The sequence below is a fragment of the Phaenicophaeus curvirostris genome, chromosome 4 (genome assembly GCF_032191515.1).
Source record: "Phaenicophaeus curvirostris isolate KB17595 chromosome 4, BPBGC_Pcur_1.0, whole genome shotgun sequence".
Classification (NCBI taxonomy): Eukaryota; Metazoa; Chordata; class Aves; order Cuculiformes; family Cuculidae; genus Phaenicophaeus; species Phaenicophaeus curvirostris.
The window spans coordinates 36,256,082-36,280,146 of record NC_091395.1 but is presented as its reverse complement, the minus strand read 5'-3'; the positions used below and the strand labels follow the sequence as shown (position 1 = coordinate 36,280,146).

Below are 24,065 nucleotides of genomic sequence, written 5' to 3'. Positions count from 1 at the left end.
ATTACGAGTAGACTCATTACATGTCTAAATGCTGGGGATCAGCACTTGGGGTGGGGTTACAGCTTTATCTCAGAACCGGACTGATACGTAGCTGTGCTACCAAAGAAGTGGTACCGTATCCTGATTCCTTGCTTCTTTCAAAGACAATGCATGTGCCACAGGATAAATCTTCTCCTCTGTACCATAACTTGAGCTAGGCTGGCATGCACTGGAGAAGAAAGCTGAGACAAGGTAGAACCTAAATTTTTTACCTTGTTCCTTCTCAGTGAAGGTTCCTCTCCCCTTTGTGACTTGTGATTCAGAGGCTTATGCAAACAAATTCAGCTGTAAAATCATTTGCACTAGTAACCATTTTCCACACGTGATGGAAAGAAAAGAAGGAGCTAGATGCATTTAAAAGATTATGTCAGCAAAGGACAAGGAGCAATTTGGATGTAATCTCCATGCGGAGACTGAGTTTCTGCGGCATGCTGCTGTAGCAGACTGCAATTTCAGGCAGTTTCAAAGACTTATTCAATTACTTCTATATCTGAAATGTTGTTTTTTTCAGGGTGCTATTGAACTGTTCACCAAGAAAGAAGTTAACTCAAGAAGAAATTGGATTCTAACAGTTAGAAAGAGATTTAGACAAGTAATTCATTGTGTGAAATAACAGTGGTGATTTAAATGTGCATTTGGATAGTATGCTAAAATGATAGCATTGAATAGTTACTTCTGTTCACACTGGAATTTTAGGTAGTAGTGGTAGTTCAGGATGGGAATGATGGATTATTAATCCCTTTCCGCTAGAACCTAGCTTTCAAACACAAACTTTGCTATGTTTGTTTGTCCTTGGTTTGCTGTTAGAAATTAGGGGAAAATTTCTTCACTGAAAGCGTTTATCGCATGCTGGCAGAGGCTCCCCAGGGAGGTGGTGGAGTCACTGTCCCTGGAGGCATTTAAAAGATGGGCGGATGAGGTGATCAGAAATACTGTTTACTAGTGGACAGGTATGGTTGGACTCTGTGATCTCAAAGGTCTTTTCCTACCAAACAATTCTATGCAATCATCTTTGTAACCATAAATATTGGGAATAACGATGATGATGATGCAAATAGATTCAGAAATAATAGTTCTGCATCAGCTGTTGGTTTCTATGCTAAAAGCTGTAGTCTGGAATTACACAATACTGAAATTTCACAGCTGAACAGTGGGGGGAAAAAAATTGTGTCCTGTTACAGCAGGATTGCAATTTTTAAGTTAACTTAATTTCACAACATAGGTGTAGGTGCATTTAGACAAAAAGTAAAACTTCTACTACTTACTTGTAGTCAGATCTGTGCCTCAGTCATGGTAAAAAATATTTTGATACTAACAGCTGCTATGAGGAAAAGCAGCAGGCATTTCCAGTATAACAAGATATTTAGACATCAGCTTCCTGAGGAGGAGAAAAGCTACACAACAGTTTCTCAGATGAACTCTCGCTCCTTATGAAACTGCTGATAAAAGCAAGCCTTGCAATAGTATTTTACTAAGCCATGTTGGTATGACAAGGCTGTGTGGCAAGAAAAACAGTTTAAATAAATAAAGTTTCAGTAGGAACTTTTTTTTTACAGTAGTAGGTGATGTGCTTTTCGCAATGGGCATTGGGAAGCAACCCCATGTGCAAAGCTTATTTAGTAGGTGAATGTTGACCCAAAGGAACAAGAAGTAAGGGAAGTAATAAGGAACACTTTTCAGTACTAGAAGCACAGGTCAGATTGGACACACATGGTAAGAATTGTGCTGTTGGCACTGAGAGTCTGGTTTGTGATCCTGTATCGGTCATAGATTTGCTCTTAAATACAGTAAAAATACAAACAAACGTGCATGTAAAATTGGTTCAGCTAACCAGGTTGGTCAGACATATGAATAGCATTGTGTTAAGTTTTGCTAACCTTGCAATGCCAGTTTATGTGTTTTTTAACATGCCAGTTTGAGCATTTGCGTCTCTTTTGGTAAAAAGATATGTTCCCATCAGCGTGATAGCAGTTCTTTGGTTTTTGTTTCAGGTTCCATCTGGGTTGTTCATACCTAGTATGGCAATTGGAGCAATAGCAGGGAGGATTGTAGGAATTGCAGTGGAGCAGCTGGCTTACTACCATCATGACTGGTTCATTTTCAAGGAGTGGTGTGAAGTTGGAGCTGACTGTATTACACCTGGTCTTTATGCCATGGTTGGTGCTGCTGCATGCTTAGGTAACTAAAATATTACAAAGTAAATAAGTATCTGATTTTCTTGTATGTTCCCAATGTCATGATTAAAAATGAAGGGAGGTCTAAACGTGTGCAATTTTGGAACAGTGTTTTATTTGGACTTCTCTCTCTTCAGAATAGTATGTTCGTATCTCTACACAAGAACGTCAGATCCTTGTGATCTGAGGAAGAATATGTGAAATTTAAATTGATGAGAGATAGAAGAGTTTAAATAGTAGCGTTTGCTTTCTCTTTTTGGTATCAAGAGGTGTCATTACTACATCAGTCAAAAATCAGTTTCTTGAAATGTATGAAGTAGAGGATTTGCAGAGTCAAGTATTATTGAAATTACTACAAGGAGGCGACATGATCAGCTACCACATCTACGTGAATTGCAAAAAATGATCTTGAAACTCATAATTCAAACAAAACTTTCAGAAATGTCTCATGATTAAGAGAGTCCAGCTTGATACAGTTTTAACAAGCCTGGTTTACAAACTGTTGAAAATCAGCTTCACTGGAGAAGGCTTAAGTTGGACACCTGTACTACAAGAGGATTGTTTGAAGATCTTGTCTTGTCCTAGCTTATAACTTCATTGCATTTAGAAATGAAACTTAAAACCTATTAGTACTGATTCTGCAAAAAAGTAGGCCTCCTCCTTAAGGAACAGTGCATTTAAGTGACCAAATAAACTAGTGGTATATGTTCAGTTTTTGAGAGGTTATTTTGTCTTCTAATAGATCAACTTGAATTACTTCGGAATGTGTTGAAAGAAAGGTTATATTCTTTTATTGAATGAAGATGAAACATCAAAACCCTTGGCAGAAAAAACATCTTGAATACTAACTGAAGAGAATATAATCCCTCTCTTCTCCCCTTGTCCAAAAAAAGAGATTTCATCAGCTCAGAATTCTCTTTAGCTTTTATGATTCAGCAACAGCATTAAATTCCTAATCCCCTGGACAGCATAGCTGTTGAATTGCTAGTTGTGACTTCCCTGCATTAGTTCCATTCTTTTTCCGAATTCCTACCTTGCTTGACTTCCTTTCATTTTTCAGTATTTTTAACCTAGGTGTGCCATGGAGAAATATATTCTTAGTTTATTTGAAAGAGCTGCACATATTTTTCAAATCCCTTTACTCCCTGACTGTCCTAAGAATTTTTCCTGAAGCTCACTTTTACTTCTAAAAGTTTTGTGTCCATTTTTCCTGTCTGCTTTTGTGTATTATACGGAATTATCTTTGTCAAATGACCTTTGATGACAAAGCTATGTTTGTACTTCCAACAGAAAGGCAGAAAATTCTAAATTCATTGTTATATGACAGTGGAACATTACTGGTTACCATTTTTCTTTGCAGGTGGTGTGACAAGGATGACTGTGTCCCTGGTAGTTATTGTCTTTGAGCTAACAGGAGGGCTGGAATATATTGTGCCCCTAATGGCTGCAGTTATGACCAGTAAGTGGGTAGGAGATGCCTTTGGAAGGGAAGGCATCTATGAGGCACACATCCGACTGAATGGATATCCTTTCTTGGATGCAAAGGAAGAATTTACTCACACAACACTGGCTGCTGATGTTATGAGACCTCGAAGAAGCGATCCACCTCTAGCAGTTCTGACTCAGGATAATATGACAGTCGAAGACATAGAAAACTTGATCAATGAAACCAGCTATAATGGTTTTCCTGTTATTATGTCAAAAGAATCGCAGAGACTAGTGGGCTTTGCTCTAAGAAGAGATTTAACTATTGCAATAGGTAATTATCTTCCAACATTGCATGATTATATATGCCAATTTAAATGGTTTTGTAGCTTAAAACAGGATTTACTGTGTTTCTAGACTTACTTCAGGTTCAGATACCTTGCACAAGTTATCTGTTCCTTTGTTGAAGTATACAGTTACCTTCAGTAGCAGGCTCTGAAATGGAAAAAATGTTTATCTCTCTGTCATAGAAACTAGAGTTGTCATACTGAAGCAGGGCAAGACGTCAACTAGTCTGGTGGTTTTGTTTTGAGGCTTTTGCTAGTATCTTTTTCTCAAGTGGTGCTGCATTAACATTCTTCTTCGAAACTGAATAATTCTCATTTTAATAAAATAACAGCAGGAGACTGAGAATTACTGTCCAAGTAATTTTTAAATTTTAATGTATATCGTACCTCTCTTGGACTGTATGTTTACTGTTGTTGTAGCAACTAAGATTGTCTTATGGAGAGGCAAGCGAAATATGAATTGGATTTCTGTTTTTATATTTGTGATACTTGTGACTATGCTTGGTGCCCTGGCAAGAAAAATTGTGTTTCGAGTGTGCTGTAATAAGCAAAGGAAAAAAAACCATTGTTATGTAAGCAAATGCTACAAACCTGTAACAATTGGTGCATGAAATCAGTGACGGAAGTTGCATTTTAAACAACTTCTTTCCCATAATTCATATGACTGTATCTTGACGAGTGTCTCTCTAACCAAGACACTTGAGAAAGAGACACAAAAGTCTCCTGAAACTTTTAAAAAAGAACATTTTGAGAACACAATGCTGTTTACTTCGGTAAAAAACTGCGATCTTACTTCTGTGTACGCTATGGGATTACACTATGTAGCATGTTTAGGAATGTGCAAAACTTGGAAAATGTAAACATCAAAGTGTTTTAAGTTCACATTTACTTAAGACTAAACAGAGATTAGCAGAACATTGTTCTAATGTTTTCACTTTTACAGGTAATTCTTATATCGGCTACTGAGATTATACAGTGCAAGCTGCTCAGTCTTGGATTTTGCCTGCCTTAAGAGTGTCATTGTGTGAAGTAGTTCAGGGTACAGGGAGGGATGGTGATGTCACCAAGGTAGTAAAAACACAAAAAGGAAGATGATCTGGTTCACTTACTTAAAGCTAAATTTTAATATATATATATATATATAAATAATATATATAATATTATATATTAATATATATAAATATAAACAAGAAGACAGCGTTTTCAGAGTGTTGAGAAATTAGTTCTTTGGTTTCAAACCAACAATAATTACAGCCACTGGAATCACAACAGAGGAACTGTCAGTTGAGATTGGCTTTTCCCTTGACAGTGCCTTAGCAGCCATGTATGTGTTTCCCGCATGTTAGTTTTTAAGTCTTTATTATAAAAAGGTATTTATTGGGGTAAGAAAGGTGGTAGCCAAAGAACGGCTAAAGCTGAAAGGTAGCTGGCTTCTGTGGTTTCTGCACAAACAGAGATAAAGCAGTGGCTGTGTAAACACGTCAGAATAGCACATGTCAGAATATCAACATCTAGAGAGTAACAGTAGAGTCTGCTATTGTTGATTGATCTGTCTGCACTAAATTACCTTACTCCAAGAAGGTAAATTCTTCCTCCTCTGCTGTGTCCCCCCTCTCTTTTTCTTAAAGAAAGTGCTAGAAAGAAGCAGGAAGGGATTGTTGGCAGTTCCAGGGTCTGTTTTGCCCAGCACACCCCATCGCTTCCAGCAGAAAGCCCTCGACCACTGAAGCTTAGAAGTATTCTTGATATGAGCCCTTTCACCGTGACAGACCACACACCAATGGAAATAGTGGTGGATATTTTCCGGAAGCTGGGTCTGAGGCAGTGCCTTGTAACACACAACGGGTGAGTAAAGTGGCAATAATGCTGTTTGGTTTGTTAGATACAGTAATTTTCACTTGCAGGATGAGAGTGTTTGAACCAGGATAGATTCCAGGGTCATGATATTTGAACCTGTAAGCTCAGTACTGCAGCCAAGGACCCTAACTGTTCATTAAGAAGGTGCTGTGCTGTGACACCTCTCTGAAATTCTTACTCCTCCCTTGGTATTCCGTGTGAGCAGGGAGGTGATTTGAGTAATTTTAAGATGTTCTTATGAAAATCTGCTCTCATTCAGCAAGTTTTGTGTGTGCAGGTTGCATGTGGAGGAGTCCCAACTTGTTTTGCAGAAGTTTAGTCTTGTGTGGTGCACGGTCTAAGGCCTTTATTTCCTCGTTCTTACCTATGTTCAGGCAATGTGTAATGTATCAGCTGTTGAACATCTACAAATATCTGAGTTCATAAAAAGTAAGGGAGCGAATGATCCAGCCAGTATCTCCTCTCCTGCAGTGTAGGGATGGTGATTACCACCAAGCTCTTGTTTTTGGAGTACTAACAACTAAATATCTACTACTAGTTCTGGAACTTCAGTCTGCAACCTTTGTTTCTGTGCTTGAAAATATCTCAAGAAAGTAATTTTAACATTTAGAATGGTTGTAAATGAGACTGTAGGGAGTTGTCATGTGATTACCTATTAAAGAAATGAGCCCTTGGCATGGTAACATAAATGTTCATTATAATTGCTGTTTATCTAAACTGGTCCTTTTTTTTACATGATCTTTTTCTGTGTAGCTGTTTCTTTAACATTCTGCTTCCCTGTTATCTCTTGTGTTAAACAACTGACACACAACATTGCAGCTCCTACCATGTTATCTTGCTTCCTTTTAGCATGTCTTTTAAGGCACTTGTTAAGTGAAACATTGTCTGCTAATCCACATTATTTAGGATAAATGTCCGTGGTTCAAAACCCAGGAAACATGAAGTATGGGTGGGACTTCCTTAGTTTTGCTGTGCGCAAAAGGACTGCTGCTATAAGTGGCAAATATTTAAATATTACATTGGTTTCCAAGCTTTTTTTTTTCACATTTATTTTGAAACAAATTTATTCTAAATGTTCTGCTTTTTTTCTTCAATGCATTCCTGTGTGAGATGGCAAGTAGATGTTTTCAGAAGCAGAAATGACTTTAAAAGCCTTTCTCTGATGGGGAAAGGCCATCATGGTCTGACACTTAGAAGTCAGTGCAGGCATGTGATTATTCTTGTTTTGGGGAAGGAAATTTGAATTGATAAAGCTTTAATGAAGAATATTTACTATGATGATTTTTTTTCTTAGTTTCTGTTGCAGTTGAGTGCTCAGACTTTGACACTGATGTTAAAATTCACTAAAGAAAGTTTAACTGTGCAAAATGTGTCAAACTGTGCTGTAAATTTTTAACTATTTTATGGTAAAGTGGAAGCAAGTATGAATGGCTTTGATAATTTACTGTTTTCAGACATTCATATTTGTTGTCTTACTTCAATTTACAAATTGCAATATTCCATGAGCGCACTGTCTGTTACAACGAGATGACTGGTAGATACTAGTACTAGCGGTATTTAGCCAAGGCATATAGCCATGTGGACATCAAATACTAATCTATATTTTGGCAAATTTCCTGCAAATTGAATGTACCTACATAAAGAAACACATCAGTTTATTAGTTCCAATCCAAATTGGAGTAGGAATTGTGCAGAAATTGGTGCTGTTGAAAAACATAGAGGTGAATGAAGACTGAGGCTTGCTCTTCCTAATTTGTACCAGAATATCCATTTCAGGGAGTTGTTCTTGATTTATACTGTCAGGAATGATAAATTTGTATGAATTTGTCTGTTTCTAGAGACACCACATAACCCTGCTCTACAGCGCAGTTTCAAACCTCAATTGCTATGACTTTACAGTTAGTACTTTGTTCATCTACTGTGGCTTGTTAAAATGTGAATAATTGTATGTGTGAGGAGAAATAACTGTTAAACAAGGGAAATAAAGCAGACTTTAGTCTCAGTGTCTCTAAAACTTGAATGTGGGGAGAAGAGTTGAAGTATGCTTCCCTGACGTGTACTTGATATGAGAAGCATACTTCTCTGGGGTGGCTGAAGGTGCAATTGTGTTCAGCATTTTGGCAGGAAAAAGGCAATGTCTGGGAAAGGGTACAGATTTTCAAATCATTTTTCATTTAATTATCTCATTGGCTGTCCTGCAACCATTTTTTTTTTCTCTAGTTTTGCTCTCTCTAATCCTTTTTCATTATGATTAGAACTTTTTTTTTCATTTGATTTCACACACAGTTATTAGCATAACATGATCTGTTTCAGGATTGTCTTGGGGATCATCACAAAGAAGAACATATTAGAGCATCTCGAGCAACTAAAGCAGCACGTCGAACCCTTGGTGATTAGATATATCAGATCTCATAATTAGACACATTAGAAGTCAGGAAGCATGAAACTTGTGAACTGTTCAGGGCTTTTATGACATCAGCTGAACAAGGAAATCATCTTATGCTAAAAATCTGTTTTAAACCATAAAACAAAATGTGCAAAATCCTTTTGTAGAAATTAAGCTGGTACTTTGGACATACTGTTAGTCACAACATTAAAGGAAAGTAAACAATAGAATCTCTTGATATTTTTGTTCTTGAGATCACGTAGATCCGTGTAGTTGATCTCCTGATTTCCTCCGGTGGGAAGGCACCCAGCTAAGAATACTTTTTCCCTGCCTACAGCAAATTAAGATTTGCGTGTATGCCAATTTCTTTTTCTGATCTTGACAGCTTTAAATAGCTGTTAAATAGCTAAGTAAGTATCACATCTTTTGAGAAGCAAAGCCAAGCATCTTTTTTAATGTATCACCGTGTTAGACCTCCCCTGTAGTCCCCCTTTATCAACGTGATTTTTAAAAAGTACACTTATTTTTAGCGAAATCCTGTGATTCTGCTGCTGTTACCTACAGCAATTCATGTACTCCTTTATAAAATGTTCAATGATATCTAAGCCCTTAAGTGGCACACTACTGTTGACTTCGGAATCTAGATACTGTTTTAACCCTGATGTTGTGAACTAACCTTAGATGGAAGGTAGATTTTGTCTTAATTTGGACATGGGTTGCTAGTTACTTCTCTACTAAACCTTCCCACCAAGTTTAGCTGCTTATGTGCAAAACATGCTAATTATGTTCTCATTTTATGCTAATATTTCACAAGTATTTCATGCATCCTTCAATAAGACCAAACGAAATGTACTAACCAGAATAACAAGGGCAGCAGCTCATTCATTCTGCTCTTTGCTTCTCCTGTGATATTATCCTTTTGGACAGTCTCACCTTTTTCTGATATCTCATAGAGGTATAATATTAAAAGCCGTGAAGACGCTGTCATAGGAGCACAGTATCTAAATTGGGAAATGAAAACTTTCTTATTCACAGTTTATTTTCTGAAGCTGTGAACTTCAAAAGCTGGTTAACTGTTGTTCATTTTACAAAAGTTTTGTGGCCAATACAGTGTGCTCCTGTTAATACCTTCAGCCTGAGCCAATGCGTCAGACTGGAAGAATCCTTTTGATTCAAAAATGGAGGGAAGGGAAGTCTGATTTGCTGCTTGGATTTTGGGCCATCAAGCAGTACGTCTCTTCTGATGGCCGGGTTGGAACATGCTTCCCTTACGACATGGGATCAATATCACTTCTTTTTCATCTCTCTTTTCTTTGTCCCTCTTTGTTACTTTTTTGTTGGCATACGCTAATCAAAATTTCATTTTTGTAGAAACAAAAAGTTAAATAAAAAATTGTCATAGGCTTTACTTGTATTACTTGTATCTCATTAAGATGGACTACAGCTGTCAGAGACCATCTGAATGGTGTCTCAGCATTGCTGTCTTTAACAAACCGGTGGTTCCTCAATATCTTGATGAATAAAATGTTTTTGTTTAAATAAGAAAATCAGGCTGTTCACTTTTGCTCTATTCCTGTCAACAAAAAGGACTTGGCTACAGATTAATTCTGCTTTGTTATTTTCCTGCATGGATTAATATTGATCTTCCGTTTATCCTTTCCAGGCGCCTCCTTGGCATTATAACAAAAAAAGATATCCTCCGTCATATGGCCCAGACGGCAAACCAAGACCCCGCCTCAATAATGTTCAACTGAATCCCATAGCTGAGGAGAGAGAGGAAACTGAAGAGGAGGTTCATTTGTTGAATAGCACAACACTTTAGTCTGGGGAGTAATAAAATCAGAGACGAGAGCTGGGTTTTTGCGTACCAGTGCTGCTGGAAATCAGGAATTGGTCTGGGGGAGTATGTGGCGAGGAGGAAGGCTGATGGGAGCGTGGGAAGGGAGAGCTGCCGGCCTGCACTGGATGCGTCCCGAGACGTCAGGTCTGCCATGATAGTGCAGTGGGTGAGCCGTGCGAGGTGGCACAATTCTCCAGCCCCAGCCTGGTACTTCAGCATTGGAGAGATGTGTCATTAGTCCCTGTTTCTGGAGGGATCGTTCTGAATCGAGCCATCTTACGGACACTGAAAGGTCTTGCCCTTTTTACCATTGAAAACTGTTGTGTTACTCATGAAACATATAACTATTACACGTCACCTTTCTACATTCCAGAAGAGCTTTATTTCTCTCTCTCCTGAGCCGTAACAAAGCCTCTTTAAAATTGGTGTGCCCTTTTGAAGCAGTTGTTTCTCATATTGAGATGTACTGTGAGTTACTGAGGTTGGATCACAAGAAGGGAGGTTTTTCTTGTGCCATTAAACATGTAAGTTCGTACGTCATCAAATGCTTGGGGCAGTACAGATCCACTGCGACAAAACCAGATTGAACAGGTAATACCTTGCGAGGACCGTACAAAGACTTCTTCCAGCCCCTGTGCTGTTGTGATATGAGAAGAATTTAAACCAGATGAAACTAGCATTTTGGAGAAAAATACTGTTTTTGCTGCAGAAAATATCAATAATGTGACCTGGTCTTATGCAATTTTTGTATTATTGAAAACACTATGATATATACCGATGTTGTGCAGTATAAGGGAAAATACTGCTATTCTACTAGTTAAGAGCTGGAACAATTCTGTATACGTGTATCTGGTAAAAATTGCATGCTACAACACTGGAGATCTTTTCCCCTCCCTGTAAAATTTGAGAACGGTCATTTTTATTTTTTTCTCCTCCACGAAAGATGTTCCACTGCTGACATGGTAGGAAGAAATGTAACTCATAACTTGCACTAAATGTATATTATTTTTCTTGAAGTTTTACCATTCTTTATTTATATTTCTATGGATTAAAAAATCTATTAAATATGAATCAGTTAATATCTCACATAACTAATTACCTTTTTAATGTGATTTTATAGAATAATTCGTAATCCTCTGCAAGTAACGGAGGATTAGCAAATGTTTACAACTAGATGAAGGGTTTAAAGAAAATGTTTTCTTTATGATCCCACATGCATATAAGATAATTTTCAAATGTAACTTTCACTGCCGTTATCTTGAGATTTCCTTTTTCCTTTACTAGCAGATAACTGGAACAGTAACATTTAAATTTTATTTTTAAGAAAATGCAGGGTTTTAAAAATAGTAGGATGAAAGCAATTATAATTATTAGATTGCTTTTGACTTTTTTTTTCCTTCTGTTTTTTTTTAATCCCAAGTATATAGAGGTGTAAATGATATGTAGCAACAGAAGATGAGCAGCAGGGCAGAATCGAATCTAGTACTTGAAACTTTGGCAGGACTTTAAAATTCAGCAGCAACACACACGCTAGCGGGTGAACTGGCAGATCCCTAACTACTTTTTTCTTTCCAGTCACTAGATTAGTTTGTTTCATGTTCATTTTATCAAACGACCACGACAAACACATGCAGAGGAAAAAATGTGATATGCTGTAAGCCTAAAGTTGGGAAGAAGTAAGAAATCTGGCTGACAAAAATCTTGCTTTATTAACATGGGGTTACATAAAATTTCCTTATCAATTATGCCCACTAGACTAAAAAAATACAAATGGTAAAAGTCTAACTCACCCTGGGTAATCTTAAGGCATTCATCACAGCTACCTCAAACGTCTTTCTTCACACTCAAGATAAAATCACTATATACTAAGTACAATAACATACTGAAACAAAATTCTGGTACTTCTCGCAAGCTCCAAAGTAATGTCTGTGCTTAAGTGTTCTGCTGAATTTTTACTGATGTTTCTGAGCATGAAACTGCCACACACATCACATCATCTCATCTCTTGCAGCAACTGGAACCAGTAGAGAGCAAAATGTGCCAGTGGGCTCATGATGATCAGCCTCTATATTAAAAATTAGTTTGGAACTGAAATGGAATCGAGCTGTGTTAAAGTGGGAGCATTGCAGCAACTAGCTGCATTCTTCCCCACCAGGGCCTGTGGTTCAAAGTTTATTCTGTTACAGTGCGTAAGCCTGAAGAGGCTTTTTCAGAAAAAAATGCAGAAAAAGCAGGATTTTTCCAATTTACAGAAGGCAGCTCTGGAAGTTTTCTGTGATGCCAATTTCTGTTGTCTAAAAATGTGCTACACTTACTGCTTTAAAATGTTTGAAACCTCTGCCATTTCTGATGTTCTCATGAAACACTACTAAGTGGACTATTAACTCACACCTAATTCTACAGACTCTGCCGTCTGAATTAAAATACACTTCACACCTCTGCTCTGATTTATAATTTCAGTTGGATCCCAAGTGCTGCATATAAATTGTGCATCCGTTTTCTTACCTGGTAAACTTTCCCTGTTGACATTTGAAATGTCTTCGGTAAACATACAGTAGAGGTTCTGATAATGAAGTGTGTGTGCCTGTGGCGTGCAACAAAAATTTCCTAATGTAAAACTTCCAGCGCCTTACTCGAGATACAGTTTTAAAAAATAAGGGGGTGGGTGGAAGGGGAAAGTGTCAGCTTTTATTTTATTTTTTTTTTTAACCCCATTCCGTTACTGGTTCATGAAGAATGCATTCTTTGTTAATCTGTGATGTTGCCTAGAGCTGTATTTAATATTGATCTTAATGTTTTTATTTATAATAGTGTGGTAGAGCTGCGTATCATTACAGTAAAAATTCTGATTACTGTGATGATTTAATTGAGCATTAAAAACTTCTGTATGACCATTTATTGTTCTGTCATGTTTTTACAAATGATATTTGTGTCAGTTTTTGTATATAATTTCCTTGAAAAAAAATTATCAGCTAGCACTTTTACATACAAAACTAGTAAGCAGCTAGAAAAAACTCGAGTGAGTTTTAGGAGAAGATGCAGTCTTTGTATTGCCTTGTATTTGGCTGCAAACCAGTAGCCAAATCAACGCAATCAAACAGAGCAGCATTAGGTAGTAAATGTTTTAAAATGTTTTATAGAATTGCAGAGTGGTGGCTTCCTCATTTAAAAGTTAAAAAAGAGGGTGATGCTTTTAACTGTTTAAAGGCCACAACTAGATAATTTCTACATGGCACGTTTTTAGTAATTGGTTAGAAAACAAGGTAAAATAGACATCAATAGATGATGCATATTAATGATTTTTTTTTCCAGTTTAAGAGTTTGCCTTCTCAGTTAGAGGTTAATAGATAAGACTTAAGTTTTAAATAACAATGCAAAAAAGTGAATGCTTTTTTCACTTGTATGATTTTACAGGGCATTAAGGTCATTTCTGCTTGGAACCTAAAAGGAAAGGGGGAATGAGACTGAATTTTCAAGGAAGTACATACCTCTGCAGCCATAAGCCAGGCTTTTTTGTGTACAAACCCTAAAATTCTGATCCCATGGTAAAATTCCTCACTGCTTGTCCTTGTCTGAATAAATGGAAGATTTGTATGCTGATTGAAAGGGGTGGGGTTTTCAAATTAACAACAGAAGCGGTGTGTGATTCCGAAAGCCGCAAATACCTTTTTGAAGCACTGACTTAACATTGCAAGTGAATTATTTATGCTGGAAGAGACAGGTGGAAGTGTAATTGTTTGCTAAAACGTACAGACAGCTTGGAGATTTCAGCAGGTTGCTAGTGGCCTATAATGACATGAACTGCTCTAATGGAGATCACATCACCATACAACAGCAGCCCTGCCGTGTAAGTGCATCGGTTTCTGGACTGCTACTTCAAGCAGTTGCTTGAGAATAAGACTGTAGTAGCAACACAACCGAGCAGTGGACCAGTGAATTCACATCTTGTACATCACTTTGATTCCATTTCTGAAAGTCCAGACCAGCAAAAAGGGATGTGACTGTATCCGATTCCTGGGTAGCAAACACAGCAGGATTGCCAATTTATCTTGTGGTGTCTGATGGATGCATTTTAATCATATTTATTTCATGTTAATTCAGCCAGATCCAAAAGACTGAGATCGGATTTAGGGCTTCATTGTAATGCAAAAAGGAAAGCTGCTGTAACTGAATTTTTTACCTGTATGCACCTTGAGTAGTGCAGTTATCACACCAGAAGGATGAGATGTCATCCAGAGGGACCGGCACATGCTGGAGAAGCAGGCCTGCGAAAACCTCAGGAGGTTCAACAAGGCTAAGTGCAAGGTCTTATGGGCCATCCCCGGCTTCAATACAGCATGGAGGATGATGCAATGAGAGCTGCCCTGCAGAGAAGCACTTGGGGGTGCTGGCTGATAAGCTTGACACGAGCTGGCAGCGTGCGCTCACAGCCCAGAAGGCCAATGGTATCCTGGGCTACATCAAAACAAGTGCGGCCAGCAGGGCAAAGGAGGTGGTTCTGTTCCTCTATTCCTGTCTTGTGAGACCCTGCCTGGAGTATTGTGTCCACTTCTGCAGTCCTCAACAAAAGGAGAGCATGGAACTGCTGGAACAGATCCAGAGGAGGCTACAAGGATGATCAGAGTGCTAGAGCACCTCCCAGATGAGGACAGGCTTAAAGTGTTGGGGTCGTTCAGCCTGGAGAAGAGAAGGCACCGAGATCTTATGGTGACCATCCAGTACCAGAAAGGGGCTACAAGAAAGCTGGAGAGGGACTTTGTATAAGAGCGTGGAGTTGTAAGGTGAGGGGCAATGGGTGTAAACTGGAGAGGGGCAGGTTTAGACTAGACAAGGAAGAAATTCTGCACCCTGAGGGTGGTGAGTCACTGGCACAGGTTGCCCAGGGAAGCTGTGGCTGCCCCATCCCTGAAGGTGTTCAAGGCCAGGTTGGATGGGGCCTTGGGCAGCCTGGTCTGGTGGCAGGTGTCCCTGCCCATGGCTGGGGAGGGAACTGGATCATCTTTAAAGTCCCTTCCAACCCAAACCATTCTACGATTCCATGTGCTGGGAGAGAACTGAGCAAGTGCAGGATGCCTGCAAAAACCACCAAGAGCAAGGAAAAGGGGTTTGGGAAGTGAGAGTTGTGACTCCGCGATCCAGCTGGTGCCCCAGCGCACACAGCTCTCCTAAGGAACATAACAGGACTCTGCTTGCCCCTTCCATCTCTACCAGTGTCACTCACGGCAACCCCCACTGATAAGGGGGGTCCCACTGCACTCCCCCCACCCCCACCCCCAGTTGTCACACACAGCAGCACAGGGAGCACCTTGGAGAAGCTTTTACTGAGTGCAGGGGGTGCAGCACAAGGAGGGGTGGGGTGGGTCATGGCGCCAGCTGGTCCACGGGGTCCTTGGAGCGGCTGGCGACGTGCGCCCGGATGATGTCGGCGAAGAGGTTCCTTTTCAGCAGCGTGTACGCCAGAGGCAGCAGCTGCCCCACCATCTTGTGGAAGTACTGCAGGGGAGAGGGGAAATGAGAGTGGCCTCAGCCCTACTGTGACTGTTCCCAGCTGCCCTGCAGCCCCAACACAGCCAGCCCGGGGCACCTGAGCCTTGAGAAACTGAAATCCCACGAGAGATGGTTAAGACACAACCACCCAGCCTGCAGTGGAATCCCATTCCTGTCACATTCCACAGCAAGGGCAGCGTGATGTTATTCAGAATAACCACTTCAGATGTGTAAAAGTCACAGCATATTTAGCATTCACTACTGTTACTGTACACATCACACCTCTCCTGGAAAGGGGAGGTTTGTCACCTCCTGTGTCTTTGGATACAGGTGAAGTGTCAGTGCTGCTTGTGGCTTGGGGAGCAAGGGGACAGCCAGGCTCCAGTCAGAACCAGAAAGCAGCACTGAGTATCTACAGACAGGCAAAACCACCAAACTGTGGCATTATTATGTGAAGCCATTGTTTTTCCTTTCTGTTTAAAGAACTAGAAAACAAAGTAAGGTTTCTATTTTCAGCTGCAAAAATTATAGCTGTTTCCAATTGCTGCAGGAAATAGTTATCAGGCCATGTCCCAGTGCTGTAAAGACATAATTAACCACTGACAAATTCATGCAATGAGTAGTCTCACGTGCTGAGAAGCATGAAGCATGAATGAGAGTTCTGCCTCCACCTACTCAGCAAACTGGATGTACCCGTTTCCTTCATAGCCCTTCCAGATGTAGGAAGGAACTGAGCAGCTGGAGCAGCACAGCCACTGAAGGAAGGATAAGCAGGATATAAGAGAAATTACAATACATTCTCAGATGCTGTAGGGAACATGGGAGAGCAGGGCAGGAAATGCAAGAAACACATTAGTAATTTAGTTGTGTATGGAGAGCAGCAAGTTTTCACTTATTTCAGTGGCTAAATATTTTAACTAGTGTTTACAACAGCTTTTCTGGGCTTCCACTTAGTATTGCAAGTTTTTTTATCTTTCTACATGATGCTTTGGAGCACCCTTGAACAATATTGTTTTTACTAAAGGAAGCCATTTTTCATGAGTTTCTATAACCATCCATTCATATCACACTTACATTGACATTTCTTTGTATGTTACTTCCTAGCCATAGATCTACAGATGACCCTCTTCAGCAGGCAGCGGCTAATGCAGGACAAAAAGCATCAAGCAGAATCTTTACATGTGATTAAGTGCTTATTGATGATATTCTTTGTTAATGAAGAACCAGAAAGATTAGAAACTTAGAGCAGCAGCTAGCTGGGGGGAGGTCTTTCATGCAACCATTGAGGCCGTATAGGTAATAAGTGACTTAGGTTCCTTTTTTATTTCCTGGGGCTACTACAAATATCAGTCTGTTCCTTGATCCTGTTGAATACGAATGCTTGCACCCCTGCAAGAGGCTGAGGACACGGACTATAGCTGTTCAGTGTATTTGTATCAGAGATCTCACATTTTTAAGAATCTAATGATGACAACTTGTATTGTGCACACCAAATCACTACAGTTAAAATGCTTCTGGTTGTGCTTTCATACAAGCAATTTTAAATTAAACAAGGAATGGTGTCTTTAAGCCTGACTTTTTAGAGTCTTCATGAGTTGAGACTATTCTTGTAGACTTTCATGATTCCTAGGGATAACTATGCAATAGTTGGAAATAGAGATCCACAACACAGAACAAGTCCCAGATCATGCATAAAATAACACATAGTTTTGTGAAGTATGATGGTTGCAGTACTCACATGTGATCCATAGCAAAATAGGTCCATACCCAGTTCATATCCCATTCCATAGTCACATTCATCGTTAGCAAACTGAACAAAGGTCAGCATTTCTTGAATAGGTGCAAAGGCCTTCACTCTCTCTTCATCAGTAGGAGCATCAACAATAGCCTTACAAATTTTTTTAAGATTAGCTGCAAAAATATAATGAAACAAAAAGCCACACATATTTAGAAGTTTAAATAAACAAAGTTAATACTGCACAGTAGTTTATGGCAAAAGCATAACCGCGTGTCACACTTGCATCATGATTAGGTAGGCACACCTTGAGCTGCTGGTGAAAAAAAAGCTTCCCCCCACTTTCCCTTCCTGCTCATTCTTGCCCCATGTCCATCCGTCTCAGCTCCCCACACACAGACAAGCATTTAGGTGATTCTGGTTAGAACAACACTGGGAGAAGACAGGGAATAAGAAATAAACCCACAAATCCGATTTTAGACCAGTCCTTTGGATCTACTTCCTGCATGGTTGTGCTAATACAAAAGAGAGGATTGTCTAAACTACCACTTAAAAATTGTGACTTCAGATTTAGCATGTTTTATTGATTCTCAACTGGTTCACCTAAAGAAAATATTTTGAGGTCAAGTGTGATGGTTAAGGCCTCTGACTTTTATTTCCAGTGCTCATATTCCTCAAGTAGGACATATGAACACAGTTTAGTTTTTGCAAAGCAGCAGTGTCAATGAAGGTTGTTTACTTAAACAAAGCAGAAGAATACAGTGAACAAGATACTTACCATTTGTTTCAGGAAGTTCTCTGTATCCAACATCATTTTTGTCTACAGGAACAACTAGGCCTGCTCCATGAAATGCTTTGGTCACCACCTAAATAAAGAACCGGGAAATTGAATAGAACACTGTTAAATCAATACAGTGACATAAACCCACTCATCTCACTAAACATTAGCGTATGACTGCTGGTGGTCAAACCAAATAGACTGTCCAGGCTCCAGGACATAAACTGAATTTTAAAGTATATAAAGCTGTTACCTTTAAGTACTGAAGTTTAAAATAACTGTAAAGTCCAGTTCAGACACGTTCTGAAAGCTAGGAATCACTGTAGTCACTTCTGCAGCACTCTACTACATCTGTTCAGTCACCTCCCACCATAATTATTTCTGACAGGCATGCAAAAAACATCATTTACTAATCTAGATCATCCTTAATGTTTCTGTTTCCGTAAGGTCCAACGCAGCTGTTTATGTGAATCTTCACCTTGAAGCAGTTTTCTCTATGCTCTTCATTTGTTTTAGGTTTTAGACTTTTTCTTTTGTTGGTGTTTTTTTTAAATTTTAATTGAATTCCAAGTTATGGTTTACAAGAACAAAGTGTTTTGATTTAATCCTGTTACTTGGAATGCATTTGTAATAATCTTCCCTCTCCTAAAGTTTTATTTAGAGAGCTGATTAGCTCTGGAAATATCTAAATGAAGCATCTTTACTGACTAGGAGGAGTAAAAACTAAAAACATTTTTTAAAAAAAAGGCTAGTAAATGAAAAAAAAAAAAAAGCTTAACAGAACTTAGTTCTCTCCAGTGGATCAGGAAAGTCATACTTTCTTATCTCTCTGTTTCATCTTCATGGTTTTTTGTTCCAGAGAATAACCCAGTTCTTTTGCTGTTCTTGTTAGCTTTTCATCTATGTCTTTCAAAATAGCATTTTTCTTTTTATCGGTCACTTCTTTAAGTTTTTTCGACAAAAATAATCTGCAAACAGAAGAAACATTTCTTTTAAAAGCTCAACAGAAAAGAAAGAAATGAATAGTCTTCTAATCACTAAACCTTCAAATCTTATAACGAAGATTAGCAGTCATGGGTTTATTTATGAACACAGGCTGAGGAATGCAAGCCTCTTAAGAAGGAAGAAAAAAAGTTTGGCACAGACAGTACTTTGGCATTTCCTATCTGTATTTGCATTACAATGTTTTTTTATCCAGTGTGCAGGTGCCAGTGATTCTCCCGGACCCAGTATCTGTTCATCTTTCTGCCTTAGGAATTCAGTTTGCTGCTGTGGTGCCCTATACACCATGTGTCATCCAAGTCATACACATAAATACATATTTATGAGTTTCATCATGGTGCTTTCAAAATGTCCTCATTTAACTCTGCACTTGACAAGGGTTCTTTTGACAAAGCTGTTCTTCAGCACGCTTTCACTTACTAAACACACGTCTGTCCTTAGAGCACTTTCCGTTTTTAACTGACAGGTCATGAAGCCCATTTTTTACATTCATAACGCAGAACCATGAATCATACTGAATTACATACCCATATAAATGTTATCCTGCCCCAGGCCAGAAATAACTACAAGCAGTACCATTTCTTATACAAAAAAAATAAAATCTATTTTTATGTATGCAAGAACAAGAGCTGGATGCTACTCATTTAGTATGATATGAATATTTCCTTCACCACTTCTTGAAATGCCATTTCTTTACTTATTCTTTACTTATGAATTACCTTATTACACCCAGGGGGCATTTGTTTTCCCTTCAGAGCCTATCCCTTCCAATACACTTAAAGAATGAGATAATTTGCGCTTATCTGTTTTACTTGTAAGAGGAAAACACTGTCAAGAAGTCTATTAAGGCTTTTAAGAGTACCTTAAAACTTGTTGGCATAAAGCAAGTGAGTGTTTCTCAAGACAGATACATAGTAAATGAGCTGCATTATTCCACATCACATCTCCTGATTAATAGTTTATCGTCTTTATAAATGAATATAAAATTATGTATGAACCTTACTTGACTGCAGCAAAGACATTATCACCAACTTGTGAAATCACACAGCCCTTCTTAGCTTCATTTGCACCAACCCACACCGGAAGCTCATCTGGCACATCCCTGTTCATGAAAAGGTACACACAAATAATCAGGCTGCGTCCATGTCTCCTGTTTAGAAGCAAGATTAATTTGCCTCCCCACTGTGCTGCCATCTCCTTCAGAAATTTAACAATGCATGCTCTTGGATCTCAATCTCTAAAATCTTACAGCCTGGCTTTGAAAGGACTTTGTATCAATACATGCAGAGAGAAACAGATTCCCTTTATTTCATAAGGTACTACATTCTCTTCTAAGAATCATTACAAAACTTGAAGATTAATAACAAAGCTGGAGGAGGTAGTTTAATAAATACTTAAATCTAGTCTTCAATTACAATACCTTTGATCTTTTGTTATAAAAGATACCAACCCATGTGTTAATATTCTATTACAGATAAGAAAGATCCTTGTTTGGCGACAGCTCATAGTTCTTAAATCCTGTCTTGTAGAAAACAGAGGAGAAAGAGCAAAACAATTATTGTCCATCAAAAGCATGTACCTGAAGTATCCCATGTGATACTGCGTTTTGCTATCTCCGACAAGTATAGTCTGGAATTCTGGGGGATCATAGAAGAATCTCCAATGCAGACTGAAGTCCGGATCTGTTGATTTTGCTTTTTTGTGTTTTCCAGCAAGAATATCATATGGTCCAACCAGTCTAAGTCCAATGCTTGACACAAGTGCATCTGAAAAGCAAAGCATGAACTGGTTTACCTTCTGGTCAGCACTTATCTAAACCAAGAAGTTTCCATGTCATTCAGATGTCAAATGCTTCTTGAAGTCCAAACAGTCAGACACTGTTTACCAGACAAGGAAATCTGAGACTTTCTTTTGCTCAGACAGCTTTCACTCAAGAGTTGGGCTATTACAATTCTCATAAGAAGTAATGGTCAACAGCTCACCGTCCCAATGGACACTGGTGACCAGTGGTGTCCCTCAGGGGTCTGTACTGGGACCAGTACCATTTAACATCTTCATCAGTTTCACAGAGAGCCAGATGAAGCACACCTGCAGCAAGTTCGCAGATGACAGAAAGTTGAGTGGTGTGGTTGAGGGACAAGATACGATTCAGAGGGACCTGGACAAACTTGCAAAGTGGGCCCACGTGAATGTCATGAGGTTCAACAAGGCCAAGCATAAGGTCCTACACTTGGGCCAAGGCAACCTATTGATACAGGCTGGAAGATGAAAGGATTAAGGACTTGGAGGGTAGCAGAGGACTAAAAGCTGGATATGAACCAGCAATATGCACTTATAGCAAGGCAGCCAAATATATCCCAGGCTCCATCAAAAGAAGCGTGGCCTGCAGACTGAGAGAGGCGATTCTGCCCTTCTGCTCCAGTGAGACCCTACCTGGAGTACAGAGTGTCCAGCTCTGGACCCCCAGTGGAGGAAAGACATGGGCCTGTTGGAGCAGGTTCAGAGGAGGGCCACAACAATGATCAGAGGGATGGAACACCTCTCCTGTGAGGAACGGCTGAGGGAGTTGGGGTTGTTCAGTCTGGAGAAAAGAAGGCTCCAGAAAAACCTTATTGCAGCCTTTCAATACTTAAAGGGGATCTACAAGAATGATGGGGACAAACTTTTTACCAGGGCCTCTTGCTACAGGATGAGGTAATGGCTTTAAACTAAAGAGGGTAGATTCAAAGTAGACACAAGGAAGAAGTTTTTTGCAGTGAGGATGGTAAAGCACTGAGACAGGCTGCATAGTGAGGTGCTAGAAGCCCCATGCCTAAAAATATTCAAGATCCGGTTGGATGGGACTCTGAGTAATCATATCTGGATGAAGATGTCCCTGCTCACTGCATGGGCAGTGGACTAGATGATCTTTAAAGGTCCCTTCCAATCTGAAGTATTCCACGACTCTAAAAGAAACTGGCATTTCTGGAGCACTCAGGGATGCTAGATTCTGTTATATAATAAATTTGGGGAAATTGAAACCTGGATTGACATGAGAAAACTTCAGTTCCACACTTAACATTTCAAATGTACTTCCAAGAAAGGCAGATTTAGGTATCATTTAATCCCTTTTATTACATGACTTGACTAACTGTATTTCAGAAATCTTGAAGTGTACCAGCATATTTATTATTATCTCCAGTGTTCTCGTTTACCCTAATGTAAATATCCTGCATTTTAACCAAAGACCGATGCAGTATCTGAATGCATCCGACCACCTTCAGTTTGCCTGCCTTCAGGCTGGTTTTGAGTGGAAGTTAGAAAAGACAAAAATATTTTAAAACCCACCATTTGGTTTCTCAGGATCTAGTTCCTCACAAAACTTCCAAAACTGATAGAAGTCTTCAGGCAGCCTAAGCCGATAGCACGCTTCCGCTTCTTGAAGAAGATTATCTGGGACATCTGCTTGATCTGACCTTCTCTTTTTGACATTTCCATTTTTTTCACACTACAGATGAACAAAAACAACCAAACTTCATTTAATTGCTTTCTGTTAGTTGTACTGGAGGATTTTACACAGCATCTGCCTTAATAACCTCAATCATTGTTCCTCTGTTGAGTCATGCTTGCTGCTTAAATCAACACATACACCTACTAGAAGTCTGTTATGGTCAGAATCCCTTAGAAGTGCATTATCTGAGACGTATGCAAAACGTGTACGAACTGCAAAGCGCTACTTTGATATTAATCAGTCAACATAAGAAACAAAAGTACTTCCATGAGTTAATGAAGCAAAGAGCTAAGCAATCCCAAAGTTTAACCAGAGTTACCAAGTGACAGGGGACAGGACGAGAGGGAATGGCCTCAGGCTTCACCAGGGGAGGTTTAGGCTGGACATTAGGAAAAAATTTTCACAGAAAGGGTCACTGGGCACTGGCACAGGCTGCCCCGGGAGGTGGTTGAGTCACCTTCCCTGGAGGTGTTTAAGGCACGGGTGGACGAGGCACTAAGGGGCATGGTTTAGTGTTTGATAGGAATGGTTGGACTCGATGATCCAGTGGGTCTCTTCCAACCTGGTGATTCTATGATTCCTATGTTACTCGAAAGAGACCATTTCCAATTACACAGCAGCTTGCACCCAAGAAAATCAGATGTCAGAAATAGGGATGCTATTTTGTCACGCCTGGTCAAATGACAGAACAAAATCCCTCGGAGCCTCTCTCTGCTGCTCGAACCATTTTCCGCCGCTCAACACCCGAACCCAACTCCTGGAGTTTCCAGCACAGCGTTTTAAGAGCAGCTTTAAAAGTTTAGAGCGGCCTTAAAGTAAACGGCGTCACACGAACCGAAACATGTGGGGAACGTTTGAGGAGGAGCCCCAGCTCCCTCATTCCCGCGTCAGGCTCTAAGAACCGGCGGGAACGCTTAGCGCCCCCCCCAACCCCGCCGTTTCAAATCGTGAGAAAAGCGAGGTTTGTGCTGTCTGGGCCTCAGGGACCCCCCGATCCTTCCCCCACCGCCACCGTCACGCACCTGCCGCTCCGCGCCCGGGCCCGGGCCCGCCGCCGCGCGCGGCCTGCGCCTCCCGCCACCGGCCATGCGCCCAACCGCCCGCGCGCGCGCCGCCGCCGGGGCACGCCCACCCCTCGCGCCAGGCCACGCCCACCGCCCCGGCTGAGGGGCCGGCGCCACCGCCCACGCGTGGCCACGCCCCCTCTCAGACCACGCCCACCGACGGCACGGCGCCCGCCCCTCTGCTGCGCCACGTGACCACGTCCTCCACCAATCATTGGGACACGCTCCAACGCGCAGACACGCCCCCGCGGCGAGGCCACGCCCCCTCCCCGCCTCATGTCGAACGCCTAACCCCGGCGCGTGACCGCGCTCCCGACGAACGCCCCATCCTATGGCCACGCCCCCCGCGAGAGGCCACGCCCAGCGGGCTACAATGGGGAACCGCCCAGCCGCGCCGCGTGACCACGCCCCCCCGCCGCCCCACGGTCACGTGCCCTCCGG

General features: G+C 40.4%; 2 protein-coding genes across 5 annotated transcripts in view; one reads left to right on the top strand and one right to left on the bottom strand.

The window, feature by feature from the left end:
- CLCN3 (chloride voltage-gated channel 3) overlaps positions 1–12,962 on the top strand; it is a 70,576-nt gene extending 57,614 nt beyond the window's left edge. For 2 of the 4 annotated variants that reach the window (XM_069855775.1, XM_069855776.1), the window contains 5 exons: positions 2,031–2,217; positions 3,574–3,972; positions 5,614–5,830; positions 8,156–8,231; positions 9,892–12,962. In XM_069855775.1, coding sequence (XP_069711876.1) covers positions 2,031–2,217; positions 3,574–3,972; positions 5,614–5,830; positions 8,156–8,231; positions 9,892–10,050 — 1,038 coding nt within the window. In that variant the 3' untranslated portion in view covers positions 10,051–12,962. The remainder of the gene's footprint in view (positions 1–2,030; positions 2,218–3,573; positions 3,973–5,613; positions 5,831–8,155; positions 8,232–9,891) is intronic. The other 2 variants (XM_069855777.1, XM_069855778.1) reach the window with 1 other exon arrangement.
- Positions 12,963–15,370: 2,408 nt separating this feature from the next.
- HPF1 (histone PARylation factor 1) lies at positions 15,371–23,659 on the bottom strand. The gene is made up of 8 exons (XM_069855789.1): positions 23,583–23,659; positions 22,398–22,557; positions 20,650–20,836; positions 20,074–20,172; positions 18,886–19,036; positions 18,069–18,156; positions 17,294–17,466; positions 15,371–15,561 (listed from the first exon to the last, which is right to left on the bottom strand). The coding sequence occupies exons 1-8, from the start codon at positions 23,646–23,648 to the stop codon at positions 15,430–15,432; spliced, it is 1,056 nt and encodes a 351-aa protein (XP_069711890.1). The 5' UTR covers positions 23,649–23,659; the 3' UTR covers positions 15,371–15,429.
- Positions 23,660–24,065: the final 406 nt, after the last annotated feature.

Coding starts and splice junctions, on each gene's coding strand:
- HPF1 (XM_069855789.1), bottom strand. CDS start 23,648: ATGGCCGGTGGCGGGAGGCGCAGGCCGCGCGCGGCGGCGGGCCCGGGC. Junction 20,837..22,397: donor AGATCCTGAGAAACCAAATG/GTGGGTTTTAAA, acceptor TTTGCTTTTCAG/ATGCACTTGTGTCAAGCATT. Junction 18,157..18,885: donor TGAAACAGAGAGATAAGAAA/GTATGACTTTCC, acceptor TTCTTTATTTAG/GTGGTGACCAAAGCATTTCA.